This window comes from Labrus mixtus, chromosome 13, assembly GCF_963584025.1.
Source record: "Labrus mixtus chromosome 13, fLabMix1.1, whole genome shotgun sequence".
Lineage (NCBI taxonomy): Eukaryota > Metazoa > Chordata > Actinopteri > Labriformes > Labridae > Labrus > Labrus mixtus.
The window spans coordinates 1,241,175-1,259,265 of NC_083624.1; the positions used below are offsets into that span (position 1 = coordinate 1,241,175).

The 18,091-nt window shown below is 41.9% G+C and overlaps 1 protein-coding gene across 26 annotated transcripts in view; it reads right to left on the reverse strand.

Moving 5' to 3' along the window:
* The window catches only part of neb (nebulin), a 71,433-nt gene that overhangs the window by 41,112 nt on the left and 12,230 nt on the right, over window positions 1-18,091 (reverse strand). For 25 of the 26 annotated variants that reach the window (XM_061053066.1, XM_061053061.1, XM_061053065.1 and 22 more), the window contains 52 exons: window positions 17,364-17,465; window positions 17,169-17,276; window positions 16,963-17,067; window positions 16,762-16,860; window positions 15,523-15,627; window positions 15,300-15,407; window positions 15,063-15,176; window positions 14,754-14,951; window positions 14,316-14,423; window positions 14,089-14,187; window positions 13,821-13,925; window positions 13,474-13,581; window positions 12,147-12,458; window positions 11,833-12,039; window positions 11,605-11,709; window positions 11,381-11,488; window positions 10,987-11,298; window positions 10,650-10,856; window positions 10,422-10,526; window positions 10,226-10,333; window positions 9,838-10,149; window positions 9,484-9,690; window positions 9,280-9,384; window positions 9,079-9,186; window positions 8,677-8,988; window positions 8,353-8,559; window positions 8,154-8,258; window positions 7,952-8,059; window positions 7,446-7,757; window positions 7,146-7,352; window positions 6,951-7,055; window positions 6,688-6,795; window positions 6,263-6,574; window positions 5,967-6,170; window positions 5,709-5,813; window positions 5,436-5,543; window positions 5,033-5,344; window positions 4,737-4,940; window positions 4,479-4,583; window positions 4,206-4,313; window positions 3,803-4,114; window positions 3,507-3,710; window positions 3,248-3,352; window positions 3,025-3,132; window positions 2,104-2,415; window positions 1,795-1,998; window positions 1,579-1,683; window positions 1,199-1,306; window positions 774-1,085; window positions 488-691; window positions 294-398; window positions 27-134 (listed from right to left, as the gene is read on the reverse strand). In XM_061053066.1, coding sequence (XP_060909049.1) covers window positions 27-134; window positions 294-398; window positions 488-691; window positions 774-1,085; window positions 1,199-1,306; window positions 1,579-1,683; window positions 1,795-1,998; window positions 2,104-2,415; window positions 3,025-3,132; window positions 3,248-3,352; window positions 3,507-3,710; window positions 3,803-4,114; window positions 4,206-4,313; window positions 4,479-4,583; window positions 4,737-4,940; window positions 5,033-5,344; window positions 5,436-5,543; window positions 5,709-5,813; window positions 5,967-6,170; window positions 6,263-6,574; window positions 6,688-6,795; window positions 6,951-7,055; window positions 7,146-7,352; window positions 7,446-7,757; window positions 7,952-8,059; window positions 8,154-8,258; window positions 8,353-8,559; window positions 8,677-8,988; window positions 9,079-9,186; window positions 9,280-9,384; window positions 9,484-9,690; window positions 9,838-10,149; window positions 10,226-10,333; window positions 10,422-10,526; window positions 10,650-10,856; window positions 10,987-11,298; window positions 11,381-11,488; window positions 11,605-11,709; window positions 11,833-12,039; window positions 12,147-12,458; window positions 13,474-13,581; window positions 13,821-13,925; window positions 14,089-14,187; window positions 14,316-14,423; window positions 14,754-14,951; window positions 15,063-15,176; window positions 15,300-15,407; window positions 15,523-15,627; window positions 16,762-16,860; window positions 16,963-17,067; window positions 17,169-17,276; window positions 17,364-17,465 — 8,664 coding nt within the window. The remainder of the gene's footprint in view (window positions 1-26; window positions 135-293; window positions 399-487; window positions 692-773; window positions 1,086-1,198; window positions 1,307-1,578; window positions 1,684-1,794; window positions 1,999-2,103; window positions 2,416-3,024; window positions 3,133-3,247; window positions 3,353-3,506; window positions 3,711-3,802; window positions 4,115-4,205; window positions 4,314-4,478; window positions 4,584-4,736; window positions 4,941-5,032; window positions 5,345-5,435; window positions 5,544-5,708; window positions 5,814-5,966; window positions 6,171-6,262; window positions 6,575-6,687; window positions 6,796-6,950; window positions 7,056-7,145; window positions 7,353-7,445; window positions 7,758-7,951; window positions 8,060-8,153; window positions 8,259-8,352; window positions 8,560-8,676; window positions 8,989-9,078; window positions 9,187-9,279; window positions 9,385-9,483; window positions 9,691-9,837; window positions 10,150-10,225; window positions 10,334-10,421; window positions 10,527-10,649; window positions 10,857-10,986; window positions 11,299-11,380; window positions 11,489-11,604; window positions 11,710-11,832; window positions 12,040-12,146; window positions 12,459-13,473; window positions 13,582-13,820; window positions 13,926-14,088; window positions 14,188-14,315; window positions 14,424-14,753; window positions 14,952-15,062; window positions 15,177-15,299; window positions 15,408-15,522; window positions 15,628-16,761; window positions 16,861-16,962; window positions 17,068-17,168; window positions 17,277-17,363; window positions 17,466-18,091) is intronic. The other variant, XM_061053085.1, reaches the window with a different exon arrangement.

An 18,091-nucleotide genomic window follows, 5' to 3' on the forward strand; every position in this document is an offset into this window, starting at 1 on the left:
CAAAGCATTATTTTCATGTTGCTCACATCGCTGATGATTTCTCTTCCATGTTTGGCAGCTTTAACAGAGACAGCATCGGCTTTCATGTCGTAGCCCTTTCTGAACATCTCCTCAACGCCTTCCCTGTACAGTTTCTGAGAAAGAAAGGAAAACAGTTCATTTAAAAAAATAATATCATGATGCAAATTATCCACATTTATAAGTGTGATAAAATGTCTGACAGGGGGCGCTGGTTTAGATCAGTTGGTGCAGGCGCCTCCCATGTACAGAGGGTAAGTACAAACCCAACATACCCTGCTGATGTTGTAAGCATTAGCTTTAGAAAGCAGCAGCTCAGGAAGGTCAGGCGTCACATGGGTCTTAATCTTATCAGCCTCCCAAGCAGCGATGTAGTGTTTCTGTCGTGTGAAACAAAGAAGATTAAATAATCTTTAAATGTGCTCAACAGGAAACGAATATAACAACTGTTCGATATGAAAGTGCTTACCTTGTTGATGGTCTCAGCGTTTGTTTTGGCTAACACCATGGGCATGGAGGTCATGTCAGTTTTAAATTTGAATGTTTCTGGTTTCTGCCTGTACAGACGTTCATTGAGGATGTTTGAGGCATTCTTAGCTTTAACAACATCAATTGAACCAATTGGGATCCATCCTACGCCAATGACCTCATCCATGTCAGCTTTGTAAACAGCCTGAAGGAAAAAAGAGTATACATGTTACATCAAAACTTATAAAGACAGTCGACATGGCACTATATTGATTTTATCAACTTACATCACTCTGAAGATTGTAGGCCTTTCTGGCCTGGACGACATCACTGGAGTCTGGCAGGCAGGTCCACTGGTGCAGGCGGGTGATGTAGTTGGCATGGTTGACTTGAATCTGGCATTTCTTAGCCAGCTCAAGATTCAACATGTCCACTGGCAGGTTGAACTTGGTCTTGGACTTGTTGAAGTCTTTCTTGTACAGGACATCACTGGCGATCTTTCCTGAGTTCAGAGCCAGCATGATCAGAGGGTCCTCCTCCACGCAGCGAGCACCAATATGGTGGCCCACCTGCTTGCGGTATCCTGTCTTGTACTTGTACTGTCAATATTAGGAGAAAACATGTTTTGTTTCAACTGGAAAGTGTCTTACATTGTATGCTACATCAGTGTCTGTATTACATAAATACATATAGTTCAATATGAATCACTCACGTCACTGACGATGTCCCTGGAAGCCTTAGCAGCCAGGACTGACACTGCATTAACTGGAAGGAAGTAACCTTTCTTGATTGTTTCATCAAAACCTTGTCTGTACAGTTTCTGAAAAGTGAGACAAATACTTTAGCTAAACAATTGAAAGCTTACGGTATTTAAAAAAACCTAGGTGGGTAAAAATCAGAATAATATGAAGGAGGTTCCAGGTTGTGAACGTAACAACAACAATTGCAAACAAGCAAGTTTACAAATTCTTTTAAAAAAACTTTGAAAAGTTAAAAAGGTTGTCAAACATTTCAACACAAGAACAACATATGTTGAAATGAAGAAAGCCAGGATTTCACAACATAAGGCAGTGTATTCAGAATGATACTTACCCTGCTCATGTTGATAGCATTCTGCTGAGAGAGGATGATCTCAGGAGTGTCGGGTTTGATGTGCAGGGTAGTCTTGTCCTTCTCCCATGCCTCAGTGTAGAGACGCTGGAACCAACCAAAAATAATCCCAATGAAAGTTAAGATCAGTATTTTCTACTTTAAGTCATGTCATGTTTAAGAAGTTAGTATTTTACTCTCAATAATCATGAGTACTACCTTGTTCATGGTCAAAGCATTATTCTTTGCCAAAACCATGTTCATAGCATCCGTGGTGCTGGTGAAGTGTTGGGTGCTGGGGTGCTGGCGGTACTTTATTTCACTCAAGACCTCACCAGCCTTCTTGGCTTTTTCCACGTCAATCGAGCCAATGGGGACCCAGCCCAAGCCCTGGAGCCACTTCATGTCAGCCTTGTAGACAGCCTACAGAACAACATAGTCAGGAAAAGGTAAATACTCAGCTATCTTGTAGCATGAACTTTAAACAAAAGACTTACTGAGACAAATCAGAAGGGGAGTTAAACTCACATCACTCTGAAGGTCATATGCTTTTCTGGCCTGGACGACATCATTGGAGTCTGGCAGGCAGGTCCACTGGTGCAGGCGGGTGATGTAGTTGGCATGGTTGACTTGAATTTGGCATTTCTTGGCCAGCTCAAGATTCAACATGTCCACTGGCAGGTTGAACTTGGTCTTGGACTTGTTGAAGTCCTTCTTGTACAGGGCATCACTGGCGATCTTGGCTGAGTTCAGAGCCAGCATGATCAGAGGGTCGTCCTGGACACAGCGAGCACCGATGTGGTGGCCGACCTGCTTACGGTATCCTGTCTTGTACTTGTACTGGAGGAAAAATGACAAAATGTTATCATTGACAGTTGTGTAAAGGTGGTATCACAAAAAAGTTACTTTACAGTTTATTCATTATTCTATACTGCTTGTCTTGTTGGGGGTTGCAGAGGCTGGAGCCCATCCCAGCTGTCATTGGGCTAGAGGTGGGGAACAACCTGCTGTGGTCACCAGTCCCTCAAAGCACTGATAGGGCAGACAAACTTTGACGCTCACACCTACAGGAAATCAATTTACCTAACAAGTTCCTGGAGGGAACGCATTCACTCACAGTAGGAACATCCAAACTACACACAGACTGTCCAACAATGGATTCGCACCAGGTACCTTCTTGCTCTGAGGCAACAGCTCTAACCACTGCACCACAGAGAAGACGCAAACTTCAATTAGTTGACTAAAGTAAAATGGATATTGCATTTATAGCACCGAGCACTGTTGTCACTTTAGCATGTTTTGTCCTGTGCTGTCATTTGTGTGTAAAACACTGCAAACCAAATCTACCTACGGGTACATATAAAGTTGCCTTACCTTAGTATAAGGTGTATGTAAATAAGCTCCCTCTTCATATCAGTCATTTATAAATTGCTAATTTGAGACACTTACATCACTGATGATGTCTCTGCCGGCCTTGGCTGCAAGGATGGAAACGGCATCATTGCGCAGATCATAACCCTTCTTCTTGCCATCTTCATGTGCCTGTTTGTACTTTTTCTGTGAACAAACAAAATCATCCCAGAAGTGTTAATTATATGATTTCAACATTGAATCAAAATTGTCCATCAAAAAGGATTTCCGTCGAATCATAGGTATTTTCTCCCTCTCTCACCAAGCTGTAGTTGACATTGTTTGCTTTGGCCAAAAGAACATCCATAGCATCGGGCATGATGTGGATCTTGGTCTTATCCTTGTCCCATGCGTCCACGTATGCTTTCTGCAGTCACAGAACCAAAAACAAGACAGTTTACTCATTTATGATCCCTGCAGGTATACAGCTGTTAAAATCATTTCTTTATCATTTAAAAATATATGAGGTAATGAGTGATACTTGCTATTGTACAAATGAATTCCTTCATGATGATTCATACCTTGTTCATAACCTGAGCGTTGGCCTTAGCCAACACCATGGGCATGTCTTCAGTGCTGATCTTGAATTTGAAGTTGCTTGGGGACTGACGATACAGTCTTTCACTCAGAGCTTCACCAGCTTTCTTCGCCTTCTCAACATCCAGTGAACCTATAGGCACCCATCCGATACCTTGCATCATCCTCAGATCCTCCTTGTACACAGCCTGAACAACATAATATGGGTCCACTATCATTAAAGATATTCAAAATACATTGAAACTTCACACGGTATAGATTCAAGGACATTCATACTCACATCACTCTGTATGTCATAAGCATGTCTGGCGGCGACCACGTCATTGGAGTCTGGCAGACAAGTCCAGTTGTGGAGACGGGTGATGTAGTTGGCGTGGTTGACCTGAATCTGGTTCTTCTTGGCCAGCTCAAAGGCCATCATGTCCACTGGCAGGTGGAACTTGGTCTTGGACTTGTTGAAGTCCTTCTTGTACAGGAAATCACTGGCAATCCTGGCTGAGTTCAGAGCCAGCACGAGCAGAGGGTCATCCTGGACGCTGCGAGCACCGATGTGGTGGCCCACCTGCTTACGGTATCCCGTCTTATATTTGTACTGAAAAAGTGAAAAGCAAAATTCAATGCAAACAGGTACAGCAATTTATAAGATACATACTTTTAAAAAATCTGTGAAGCAAACAGCTTACATCACTGGCAATGTCCCTGGAGGCCTTGGCTGCGATGATTGAAACGGCATCATTGCGCATATCATAGCCTTTCTTCTTGGCATCCTCATGTGCCTGTTTGTACTTTTTCTGTAAACAAACAAATTCACCACAGACATGAGTTTGTGTTTATCTCTTTTTCAGCAGATCTGAGTGATAATCACATGTGATATAAAATACACATTTGATTGAAATAGGATTTGTAAGAGCTCTATGAGTGTTTCTTGGCTCTTACATATTTTAGTCTGTACTTACAAGGCTGTAGTTGACATTGTTTGCCTTGGCTAAAAGAACATCCATAGCGTCAGGCATGATGTGGATCTTGGTCTTGTCCTTGTCCCATGCGTCCACGTATGCTTTCTGCAGTCCCAGAAAATAAATGTGTACAATTAACTCCACAAAAACAAATACTTATAAGATGAAAAATTACATATCATATCAGTGTCTAGTTTAACTCAGTTAAAAATCCATTATTTTCATTCTACAGCACTTGGCAGATTGCAGTTTGCATACCTTGTTCATAACCTGAGCATTGGCCTTAGCCAACACCATGGGCATGTCTTCAGTGCTGATCTTGAATTTGAAGTTGCTTGGGGACTGACGATACAGTCTTTCACTCAGAGCTTCACCAGCTTTCTTTGCCTTCTCAACATCCAGTGAACCTATAGGCACCCATCCGATACCTTGCATCATCCTCAGATCCTCCTTGTACACAGCCTGAACAACACAATATGGGTCCACTATCATTAAAGATATTCAAAATACATTGAAACTTCACACGGTATAGATTCAAGGACATTCATACTCACATCACTCTGTATGTCATAAGCATGTCTGGCGGCGACCACGTCATTGGAGTCTGGCAGACAAGTCCAGTTGTGGAGACGGGTGATGTAGTTGGCGTGGTTGACCTGAATCTGGTTCTTCTTGGCCAGCTCAAAGGCCATCATGTCCACTGGCAGGTGGAACTTGGTCTTGGACTTGTTGAAGTCCTTCTTGTACAGGAAATCACTGGCAATCCTGGCTGAGTTCAGAGCCAGCATGAGCAGAGGGTCGTCCTGGATGCTGCGAGCACCGATGTGGTGGCCCACCTGCTTACGGTATCCTGTCTTATATTTGTACTGAAAAAGTGAAAAGCAAAATTCAATGCAAACAGGTACAGCAATTTATAAGATACATACTTTTTAAAAATCTGTGAAGCAAACAGCTTACATCACTGGCAATGTCCCTGGAGGCCTTGGCTGCGATGATTGAAACGGCATCATTGCGCATATCATAGCCTTTCTTCTTGGCATCCTCATGTGCCTGTTTGTACTTTTTCTGTAAACAAACAAATTCACCACAGACATGAGTTTGTGTTTATCTCTTTTTCAGCAGATCTGAGTGATAATCACATGTGATATAAAATACACATTTGATTAAAATAGGATTTGTAAGAGCTCTATGAGTGTTTCTTGGCTCTTACATATTTTAGTCTGTACTTACAAGGCTGTAGTTGACATTGTTTGCCTTGGCTAAAAGAACATCCATAGCGTCAGGCATGATGTGGATCTTGGTCTTGTCCTTGTCCCATGCGTCCATGTATGCTTTCTGCAGTCCCAGAAAACAAATGCATACAATTAACTCCACAAAAACAAATACTTATAAGATGAAAAATTACTTATTATGTCAGTGTCTAGTTTAACTCAGTTAAAAATCCATTATTTTCATTCTACAGCACTTGGCAGATTGCAGTTTGCATACCTTGTTCATAACCTGAGCATTGGCCTTAGCCAACACCATGGGCATGTCTTCAGTGCTGATCTTGAATTTGAAGTTGCTTGGGGACTGACGATACAGTCTTTCACTCAGAGCTTCACCAGCTTTCTTTGCCTTCTCAACATCCAGTGAACCTATAGGCACCCATCCGATACCTTGCATCATCCTCAGATCCTCCTTGTACACAGCCTGAACAACACAATATGGGTCCACTATCATTAAAGATATTCAAATGATATGAAAACTTCACTCAGTATAGATTCAAGGACATTCATACTCACATCACTCTGTATGTCATAAGCATGTCTGGCGGCGACCACGTCATTGGAGTCTGGCAGACAAGTCCAGTTGTGGAGACGGGTGATGTAGTTGGCGTGGTTGACCTGAATCTGATTCTTCTTGGCCAGTTCAAAGGCCATCATGTCCACTGGCAGGTGGAACTTGGTCTTGGACTTGTTGAAGTCCTTCTTGTACAGGAAATCACTGGCAATCCTGGCTGAGTTCAGAGCCAGCATGAGCAGAGGGTCGTCCTGGATGCTGCGAGCACCGATGTGGTGGCCCACCTGCTTACGGTATCCTGTCTTGTACTTGTACTGAACAAAATTGTGAGAGTTTAAATAATGAAACACTGATTTGGGAAAACTGGCCGTTGGTATATGAATTACCGTAGGTAGTATAGTGTACATTTAACCACAAGCATACTTACATCACTGGCAATAACAGTTGAGGCTTTGGCAGCCAGGACAGCAATGGCATCACCACGAACATTATGGCCCTTCTTCTTGGACAGCTCGTTGTCCAATTTGTACAATTTCTGAGGAGCAAGAGAGACAGAACATTTTTATAATTTAAATTTCAAATAAATATACTTGTGTATTCCATATTTCTTCTGTTAAATTCTTACAAATCATGGCAGTTTCGGGAAAACTGTGTGGAAATACGTCCAAAAACCGAGATAAACCACTTTACCTCACTGGTGTTCTTCTTGTTTGCTCTGGCAAGAACAATGTCCATTGCATCAGGCATGATGTGGATTGAAGTTTTGTCTTTTTCCCAGGCTTTGCCATACGCTTGCTAAAAAACAAAATTAAGTTGTTTGTTGATATCTTTAGTTTAAATAAGGGATCATTTTGTTCTGTTTTATCATGAAGTCCTTTTCAGTACCTTATTCATAATCTGGTTGTTTGCTGTGGCCAGCATCAGATCCATGGAGTCCATATTCTTAGTGAATTTGAAGTTGCTTGGATGTTGACGGTATCCGTGCTCACTGATGATGCGGCCAGCTGTTTTTGCTTTCTCAACGTCCAACGACCCAATAGGTACCCATCCAATTCCTTTAAAGAAGCTTTCATACTCACTCTTATACTGGTTCTGTTGGAAAATTTACAGGAACAATTTTACTTTATGATGAATCATGGATTCATACAATGATGTGTGTAGTTTATGAAAATTTTAATTTCATACATCACTGGCGATAAACTGCATGTTACGAGCAAGTTGAAGGTTCATGGCATCCGGGAGGAGAGCGTAACTGTGCTGGATCTGTCTGTATCCAGCCATAGTCTGAGCTTTTGAGGCCTGCTTGGCGTGGACAACACTCATCATGTCCACGGGGCTGTGATACTTCAGCTTGGACTTGTGGTAGTCCTTCTTGTAGTTCTTGTCACTCTGCAACCTGGCTATTTCCATGTAGTGAACCAGCAGAGGGTCGTCCTGGATGCTGCGGAAGCCAACGTGTTGGCCTCTAGCCTTCTCGTATGCCAACTTGTACTTGTACTGTGAGGGCAAACACATTTTTTTGTGATTCACAGGGACTGCAGTTTTAGGATTTAAAATTCAGCATATGCATTGGGAAAAGTGTCAAACAATAGGTTTCTAATAACTTACATTACTGGCAATGATGGTACACATTTTTGAGGCTGCAGCAGATTAACTTCCTAATATGTTAATGAAATGTATGTCAAACTTACATTACTGGCAATCTTTGTTCCAGACTTGGCAGCCAGAATTGAGATAGCGTCAGCCTTGAGGTGGTAGCCCTTGTTGGCCATCTCAACAACACCAGCTTTGTAAAGTTTCTGTAAAAGAAGTAGAATTAACATAGCATGAGACCATATCAGTGTTTCAGCTGTTAAAAGTAGTCAATCTACTTTTATAAATCATTATTCTTACATTGCTCATAGTGAGAGCATTAGCCTTGGCCAGGACGATCTCAGGAGAATCTGGCATGACATGGACGGTCAGCTTGTCTTTGTCCCAAGCTGCAGTGTATGCTTGCTGTAAATAAAGACACACAATGAATGAATAAATGATAAGGATTATGAAGAAGATTATCAATACATCTTCTCCCTCGTTTTAGAGCATGCTGTACCTTGTTCATGATCTTGTTGTTGGCAGTCGCCAGAGCCACGTCCATGGAGTCCATCAGCTTTTTGAACTTAAAGTTGGAGGGATGAGTGCGGTACTTTTGCTCACTCAAAATCTGACCACCAACTTTAGCAGTCTCAACTCCAATTGAGCCAATTGGGACCCATCCAATGCCTCTGATGAAGTTGTTCCACTCTGATTTGTATTCACACTAAAAAATAAATATTACGTCTCATAGTTAAATGGAACATCAAACCAAAATCAATTGTTGCCCTCCTTTAAAATCAACAATACTATTGAGGGTGTTGCACGGGAGGGATTAACTTACATCACTGGCCTGGGCGTTCATGGTGCGAGCCAGCGCAAGGTTCAAGGCATCCGGGAGGAGAGCGTAACTGTGCTGGATCTGTCTGTATCCAGCCATAGTCTGAGCTTTTGAGGCCTGCTTGGCGTGGACAACACTCATCATGTCCACGGGGGTGTGATACTTGAGCTTGGCCTGTTGGTAGTCCTTCTTGTAGTTCTTGTCACTCTGCAGCTTGGCCACTTCCATGTAGTGAACCAGCAGAGGATCGTCCTGGAGGCTACGGAAGCCAACATGGTGGCCTCTGGCCTTCTCGTATGCCAACTTGTACTTGTACTGTAAAAGTGAATGAAACATTTTAACACATTTTTGAGGCTGCAGCAGATTAACTTCCTAATATGTTAATGAAATGTATGTCAAACTTACATTACTGGCAATCTTTGTTCCAGACTTGGCAGCCAGAATTGAGATAGCGTCAGCCTTGAGGTGGTAGCCCTTGTTGGCCATCTCAACAACACCAGCTTTGTAAAGTTTCTGTCAAGTAAGACATTTTGATGTGAATAAAAAAAGATTAAAGGACATAAAATGAGTAAAAAGTATGTTTTCTAGTGTTATGTAATTCCTTACATTGCTCATGGTGAGAGCATTAGCTTTGGCCAAAACGATCTCAGGAGAATCTGGCATGACATGGACGGTCAGCTTGTCTTTGTCCCAAGCTGCAGTGTATGCTTGCTGTAAACAAAAACAACAGAACAAAAAAGGAATGATTATGGTAAAAAACTAAATTATTTTTACTTTGTGACTCTCCTTCCAAATTTGAACATGTTTCACCTTGTTCATGATCTTGTTGTTGGCAGTAGCCAGGGCAATGTCCATGGAGTCCATCAGCTTTTTGAACTTGAAGTTGGAGGGATGAGTGCGGTACAAGTTGTCGCTCTGAATCTGACCACCAACTTTAGCAGTCTCAACTCCAATTGAGCCAATTGGGACCCATCCAATGCCTCTGACAAAGTTGTTCCACTCTGATTTGTATTCAAACTAACAAAGGGAGTTCATTATGCAAATTAGTTATGAAGTTGAGTTCAAACTTCAGCATAAATAAAGCATACAAATGGAGATTCAATAAGGTTGCATTCAAAAACGTTGTTTTAATCCTGAAAGGCAAAATGCAGTGATAAAACTCACATCACTTGTCTGCACATTCATGGTGCGACACCGCTGCATTTGCAGGTTGTCTGGTAGAAGCACATAGCTGTGTGGGACCTTTCTGTACCCAGTATTGGTCTGAACAGCTGAGGCCTGCTTGGCATGGACCACACTCATCATGTCCACGGGGGTGTGATACTTCAGCTTGGACTTTTGGTAGTCCTTCTTGTAGTTCTTGTCACTCTGCAGCTTGGCCACCTCCATGTAGTGGACCAGCAGAGGATCATCCTGGAGACTGCGGAAGCCAACATGGTGGCCTCTGGCTTTTTCATAATCTTTCTTGTATTGGACCTGAAAGTAAGATTAAGGGGTAAGTAACCTGTCGATGATATTTATGGTTTAAGTTGGAAAGTACGTTTTTACTTACATTGCTGGCAATATGTCTGCCATGCTTGGCATGCAGAATGGAAATAGCATCAGGCTTCATGTCATATCCCTTTGCAATGGTTTCCAGCCACTTGTGCTTGTAGTGACTCTGTAGATAAAGAGCAAAGTGTTAGAAAATGTTTTGTGCACACATGTTGACATGGAAGATTCTTTTTTTAAATATTTTGAGCTCTAACCTCGCTAACGGTCTGAGCATTGAACTTAGCCTGGAGGAACTCAGGGCTGTCAGCTGGCAGATGATAGGTGTGCATGAACTTCTCGCCAGAAGCTTTGTATGAAGCCTTGAGGGAATGAAAAAGATCGGTCATACGTGATATTTGGAAGGTTTTGGTTTGACATGCATGAATATGTTAACAAATCTTAATGGACACAAATGAAAATGTAAATACAGAGTCCAGTCTTACCTTGTCCATAATCTTTGAATTGGCCATAGCCAGAACCATGTTCATGTTATCAGTCTTGCTTGTGAACTTGAAAGTACTGGGGTGCTGTCTGTAGTTTATTTCATCAAGGGCGAATTTAGCAGCTTTGGCCTTCTCAACATCCACAGAACCAATAGGAACCCAACCGATTCCTCGAGAGAAGTTGTTGTAATCGGACTTGTAGAGATTCTGTGGGTTTAAAGACAAAAACAGGAACTTGTACTTTGTACTCAGGTACAGGTCAATTGCTCTGCTGCTGGATATTTCTGTAATTTAGAATCACACCATGATAGATTACAGGTGTAAAGGTAAAGCATACATCACTCTGAATGTCCATCATGCCGCGACACTGCCGCAAGTGCAGGTTGTCAGGTAGAAGCAAGTAGCTGTGTGGGATCTTCCTGTATCCAGCATAGGTCTGCACTTTTGAGGCCTGCTTGGCATGTGCAAGACTCATCATGTCCACAGGGCTGTGATACTTCAGCTTGGACTTTTGGTAGTCCTTCTTGTAGTTCTTGTCACTCTGCAGCTTGGCCACTTCCATGTAGTGAACCAGCAGAGGATCGTCCTGGAGGCTGCGGAAGCCAACGTGGTGGCCCTTTGCCTTCTCATAAGCCAGTTTGTACTTGTACTGTATAAGAGAAAAATATTAGTCATGACTCGCTGAATTCAGTACACTTGCAAAGGCGCATAATGAGAATATTACAACTTACATTGCTGGCGATGTCTCTGGAGGACTTTGCTGCTACAACAGCGATGGAATCTGCCTTCACATGATGTCCTTTGAGCAGATCTTGACGATGGGCATAGGTGTAATAATTCTAAATAAAATAATTAATAGTGCAGTTAGAAATTTTGTGAGAACTTAATTCCTCTATTAATTTTTAATGTGCTCAAAAGCACACAAAAAACCACCAGAGAAAAATCTGTCACTCACCTGGCTGATGTTGACAGCGTTGTATCTGGCTTGCAACAGTTCGGGGGAATCAGCTGGGAGGTGGTATGTGTGCATGAACTTCTCTCCACTGGCTTTATACTCTTTCTGCAGAGTTATAACAAATATATGTCTTAATGTCTAGTCTGATGAGGACTTCAAATGCTTAAAGACAAATAAAAGATTTATACAAGAGAAAAACAATCACAGTTATGATGTTCACTCCTTTACCTGATTCATGATCTTGGCATTGACCTTGGCCAGCTCCATGCTCATGGAGTCAGTAGTACTGGTGAACTTGAAATTTGAAGGGGGCTGGCGGTACTTTGTCTCATCCAGAGCTGCTGCTGCTGTCTTGGCCTTTTCCACCTCCAAAGACCCAATGGGAATCCAGCCAGTGCCCTTGACTGAAGTCTCATATTCCTGCTTGTAGTTAAACTATAAATGGATGAGACAAGGGGACATGTTTAGCCTGAAACCTGTGGGAACCCCCAGTATTTGCCAACTTTATGACATAACAGACCCCTTAAGGAAATCCAACTTACATCACTTGCGTTGTAGTTCATGTTTCGAGCGAGGCCCACACTCATTGAGTCAGGTAGAAGACAGTAGTTATGGTGATGCTGCTTGTAGCCAGCATAGGTCTGCACTTTTGAGGCCTGCTTGGCGTGTACCAGACTCATCATGTCTACAGGGGTGTGATACTTCAGCTTAGCCTTGTGGTAGTCCTTCTTGTAGTTCTTGTCACTCTGCAGCTTGGCCACCTCCATGTAGTGAACCAGCAGAGGATCGTCCTTGAGGCTGCGGAAGCCAACGTGGTGGCCTCTGTCTTTCATATAAGCCTTCTTATACTGGACCTAAAGGTTCAAAAGCAAATCTAAGTTTTTAGCATTCAAAGAGTTTTAATAATTACATCATCAAACACAAAGTAGGTGGTATAAGACAATAGACACTGCCTCTCTTCTCTGCTGTTTACATGAATTGCTGCTATTGATCTTACCAAGTCACTTTAATCATCACTTGTCACTTTATCTTGCCATTCCCTGCACATACTGTCTCAATTCCCTGCATAGTTAACTTCATCATTCATTTTGTACTTGTATATACCCCCTATTTTTATTCATCTTGTCTAATCTATTCTGTTTAATTTGCATTTTGTATGACCTTCTTGCTTGTCTGTGCTGCTGCAACGCCCAAATTTCCCCTCTGGGGATCAATAAAGTACTATCCTATCTATCCTATCCTGTCCGAGACATATTAAAGGGAATGCTAACTTAGGTTTGTGTGGATATCCCATCAGTATTTTCTAATTAAGCATACTCCTCTTTGCTGCAATGCTGACCAAGAAAGTTATAATAAAGGACATGATGTATTATACGGTAGCAGCAGCAGAATGTGTCTTGTAGGGTTGTCATGATACCAGAATAATTTCTGTTTAGATTCCATGGCAACAAAAACGAAGTCCCATGTACAGAAAATGTGGACTTTTTCTTTTTTTATTTGTTTAACCCAGCGGCTCACAGTGCTGCTACAGAGAAAGTCTATTGACACATGCCAACTTTCTGTTAACCAAAGCAAAAGGGAAAAAGGTATGGACCAATTTTAAAGCATTATCACTCATAGTCTGGTGATGTCTGTATCTGCAGAGAGTCTACTCATGTTCGGACTGTGTGAGAGCTGCTGTGTGACAGAGGCACCCTCAGCACACAGCATGAAGTCAAGATTTTGGATGGAAGAATCCAGCTTCTTCCTGCCTGTTTGTGTGGATATGTATGTTTTTATAGGTTCTATCTACATTTAAAAGAAGCTAAATTTCCCTTTTATATGGAGTTTGTGAATGATAAGTGGACCCAGCCCTCTCAGGAAACTTACATCACTGGCAGCATGTCTGGCAGCTTTGGCGACGACAACTGGGATTGCATCGGGCTTCATGTCATAACCTTTAGCAATCAACTCATGCCAGGCGTGCTTGTAGGCTTTCTGAAATGACAGATTGTAGAAATAAATAAAACAGATACAATACAGACTGAATAAGTTTAGTTAAGTTCACAGATTTACCCACACTTTCTCTCCTAAAGTTTATGTTGCATCATACACAGCTACATATTTAACTACATTACATTTAGCGGAATATCATATTGTGTGCAAAAAGTGTGCTGTGATAAAAAAATGTTTTTACTGATTTGTAAAAGTGATTTCTCAGTATTTCTTTGCCTTACATTGCTGATGTTATAGGAATTGCACTTGGCCTGGAGGAACTCAGGCACATCAGGAGGGAGAGAGTACTTCTGATGGATCTCTTCCAGACCTCTCTTGTAGAAACGCTGGAGGGCGAAAAATAAATAGGAGGTGATGTCATGTCTGCTGTTCATCTCAAAGTAAAGATTAAAACAATAGGGGTTCTCTTCTCAGGTGCTCTCAGAAAAAAGAGTGCAAATTGGAAATGTTTTTCCTGCAGGAGTAGAGTCAGAGTGGCTGTAGACTCACATCACTCCTCTGAAGCTGGTTGACTTTGGCCTGCAGTTGGATGGGGTGGTCGTCAATAGCAGTGAAGGGGATCGTGTCGGGAGATTGTCTGTATTTTTTCTGTAGGAAACAAGGAGAATTAACGCATGATGTTACAAATATTGACAATATCTATAATTATCTTTATTATATTTAGTTATTAACGACTATAAATCCTTCATCAGGAAATGGCGCTGTTGGATACATACCTCGCTAAGGATCTCAGCAGCTTTCTTATTCTTTTCCACTTCCATTGAGCCAAAGGTGACCCATGGGGAACCCTTGGTGTAGCTGTTGTAGTCAGACTTGTACTCATTCTTAGAAGTGAGGAAACAAAAAGAAACATGGTTTCAATTAACATATTTTACAACAACTGTGCAAGAAGGCATTGGATATTATAATTTTTGCCTTTATTTGATACGACAGATGAAGAGAGACAGGAAATGTTTGGAGGAGAGAGGAGGGGATGACATGCAGCAAAGGGCCGAGGCCTGACCCGAACCCAAATCCTCTGCGATGAGGACTATAGCCTCTGCACATGGGGAGCGTGACACAACCGCTAGGCTGCAGGCGCTCCCCTCGGTTAGATATTATATTTAAAATCAAACTGTCAACAATACAGGGTTGTAAAGTCTGTCTAGACTCACATCACTCTGGATGATGTTGGCTTTCTTGGCCAAATCCAACAGCACGGTATCGGGGGGGAGGAAGAAGTTGGTACTGATGCTCCTGTATCCGGTCATGCTGCTGATGGCCTGGGATTTCTTGGCCAAGGTGACGGACATCATATCCAGTGGTGTATGATACTTGGTCTTTATCTTTTCATAGTCCTTCTTATACTCACGCTGTGGAGATATCATGGAGAGATTGCTCAAGAGTGGCCTCTTATTAGGTCCATTAAATGAATATTAAAGGACATGTTCAATATGAAGGCCTACAGCGAGCTAAGTACTTACATCACTCTGGATTTTTGCCACATGAACAGAGTGCAGGATTTTAGGATCGTCATTAATGCTGAGAGCTCCAACCATCTGTCCCTTGTTCTTCTCATACTCCTTCTTATATTTGACCTGTGGAGACAAACAGAAAGTTATCCGACACAAGGTTAACAAAAAGTAGATGGCTAAATAATGAAAGATCAAAGTAATCAATAAATGCAGTAATCAGAAAGGCAGAAACTGTAGCGTGCTTACATCACTGGCAATGTTGGTGTGAGCACGAGCAGCAAGGATCGAGATGGCATCGCCCTTGACCTCAAACTTTTTCGCTTTGTCTTTCTCCCACTCGTACTTATAACAATTCTGCAAGAGGAAAATCACAGTGAGGCACACAATGCAAACCAAATAACAGCAGACAGAAAATCGGTTGTTGTTATAGCTTGAAATGAATAGGATTCAAAAATGAGCCGTGACTTACATCACTGAGGTTAAAAGCGTTTACTCTGGACTGGATGAAGAAGGGATAGTCTGGCGGCAGGCTGTTCTTGACCTTAATTTTCTCGTAATCGGCGTGGTAGTTCAACTGCAAAAAGAGCAAAGTGATACCAAGTTAAAACAACAACAACATCTCTCCTCCGTGTAAAACATCAGTGCTCATTTTAAAGCTGCTGTGAGGGTTTTATTGCTGGTTATAAAAGGAACTGAAATTCATAGTGATGCCTGTATGTGACCTACAAAAGCAAACAAGACCATCAGGAACAAGATTGACCATCTCTTTTTCTTTTTTTAAAGGTTTATATATATATCTTTTTTTAGCCTTTATTTGGAAATAGGACAGTGGAAATAGTCAGAAATCAGGGTGAAAGATAGTGGGGAATGACACGTGGGAAATGAGCTACAGGCCGGATTGAACCCGGGCTGCCCACTTCAAGGACAACAGCCTCTGTGCATGGGGCGTGAACTAACCACTAGGCCACCAGTGCCCCTACATAGTACATTTCTATCATTGTAACTACTGCTGCAGGGTAGGTGTCAGCCACAGTACCTGACAGTACCCTGCAGAAAACAGCCTTTGTGGACATTTTCCATGGCAAAGATATTTAACTGTTAAAGACAGCAGGGAAAACCCTGCCACATGTGCAGTACAGGATCAACAAAGAAATAAGAGGCACCGATTTCTACACAGGGGTCACCCAAAAAAGGTTTGTGCGAGGTGTTTTCTGACTTCCCATCACCAGAGGGCAGCAGTGCATCATCTGTGCGCCATCTGAAATATCTTAACTGTCCCTTTCCCTGCCTCCCCAGCCCCTCTCCGATCACAGGGTTTATTCTGGGCCAACTGAATGCTTGTTGCTATTTATACTACAGCGAGATGGCTCTCCAGTTTCCATGGTGCCCACAGAAAGACAGCTGGGCTACGTGGATGATTGGGCACATTTTAACGTGATCTGCACATCCAGGATAATTTGACCTCGACTGTAGAAGGTAACTGTAGCAATTTCAGTCAATAATGGACAATTTTAAGAAACAGATATGTTCACATCAACATTTTATGAATCACTGTAACTTACTTTAACATGCAGGAAGAAATCATCAAAACGATAGCCGTACTGATAAGTAATATAACTTTTAAATACAAGTGATGATCCAATGGGAGGTGTATTCAAATGTATTGTGTATCGGTACCACGAGAGGTGGTCCATGCAGTCATACTTACATCACTTAGCTGCTTGGCGTTAATGGCGGCTTGAACCTGAACTGGTGAATCAACCACTTGTGTAAATTTCACTGTGTCGGGATGTTGCCGGTAAACTTTCTGCAAACCGTAAGACAAATAGAAACATTTTATGATCAACAAACATCGAACAAGAGGAATGTCAAACCTTTGATGGTATCGAAGTATTCAATCAAAACTGACATCTTTACACTGCTGAAGCTTCTTTGTGGCTTCATACTCGGGCGTCATTGTTTGAGGGAAGAAGCATCTTGTTTTAATGTCTTCGTACTCAGATTTGTACAGTTGCTGCAAGACATGAAACGCAGCTTGTGAGTAAAGACAAGATCAATTCAGACACTGGTTTTAAAACTGACAAATAAATGTGAGAAGAATCCAAAATGACTCACCTCATTCTTCATTTCCTCCATCTTCTGGCAATGAATCATGTATAGATCTTCATAGCTGCCAATGTAGTGGCCCTTCACCTCACTTTCATACTTATCTTTGTAACGTGCCTAAAAAAGGAAATAAAACGATTTTAAAGAACAATAGTATTATTTGTTTTTGTCAAAAAAGTATTTAAACCTGTAGATTTTTCTTACATCGGAGAATTTCTTAAGTACTGAGTCCATCTGAAATTTGGGCGTGTCACAGTAGTTGATGCTGAAACCCCGGGATTTCTCATAGCTGGCCTTGTATACTTTCTGCAAAGAACACAGAAAGGAATTTTAACAGGAAACAAAAAACAACAAAACACTTAACACAGAGAAACAGCTTAACTAAAAATGTGTTCAAATGGATCTCAAACTGTAAACGCACTCACGACTGTAAACTGCTCTCATCAGTAAAAGGAGTAACGACTATCTAACTGTGAAAGAAATCTGCAAGTGACTTCAGTACTGTTTAAAGGTCACATATTGTTCATAATACACTTTACCATGTTTTTTGAACACTTATCCGGTCCTAAGTCTGTCTACAAACCCCCCAATTATGAGAAAAGTCCATCCTCTCCGTCTTTTGTCTGCTCAACTTTTCAGAAAATGTGTGCTCAAAAAGGGCGTTTGGAGATTTTCCCTTCATGACATCACAAAGGGCAGAAACCCCTCCCCCAGGTGGATGACACTCCCACAGCTAGGTGTTTGTTCTGACCTCTGAGTCTGCCTTCTCACTGTGAACAAGAATAGGGCATGGTGCAAGAAAGCCCAAGCCACCTAAGCCCTTCCAGAGAGGGGGCGTGGTCATTTACATTTACATTTAAAGGTACAGACACAGAAACAGCCTGTTCAGAGCAGGGCTGAAATAGAGGGCTTTATAGGCATGATCAAATATA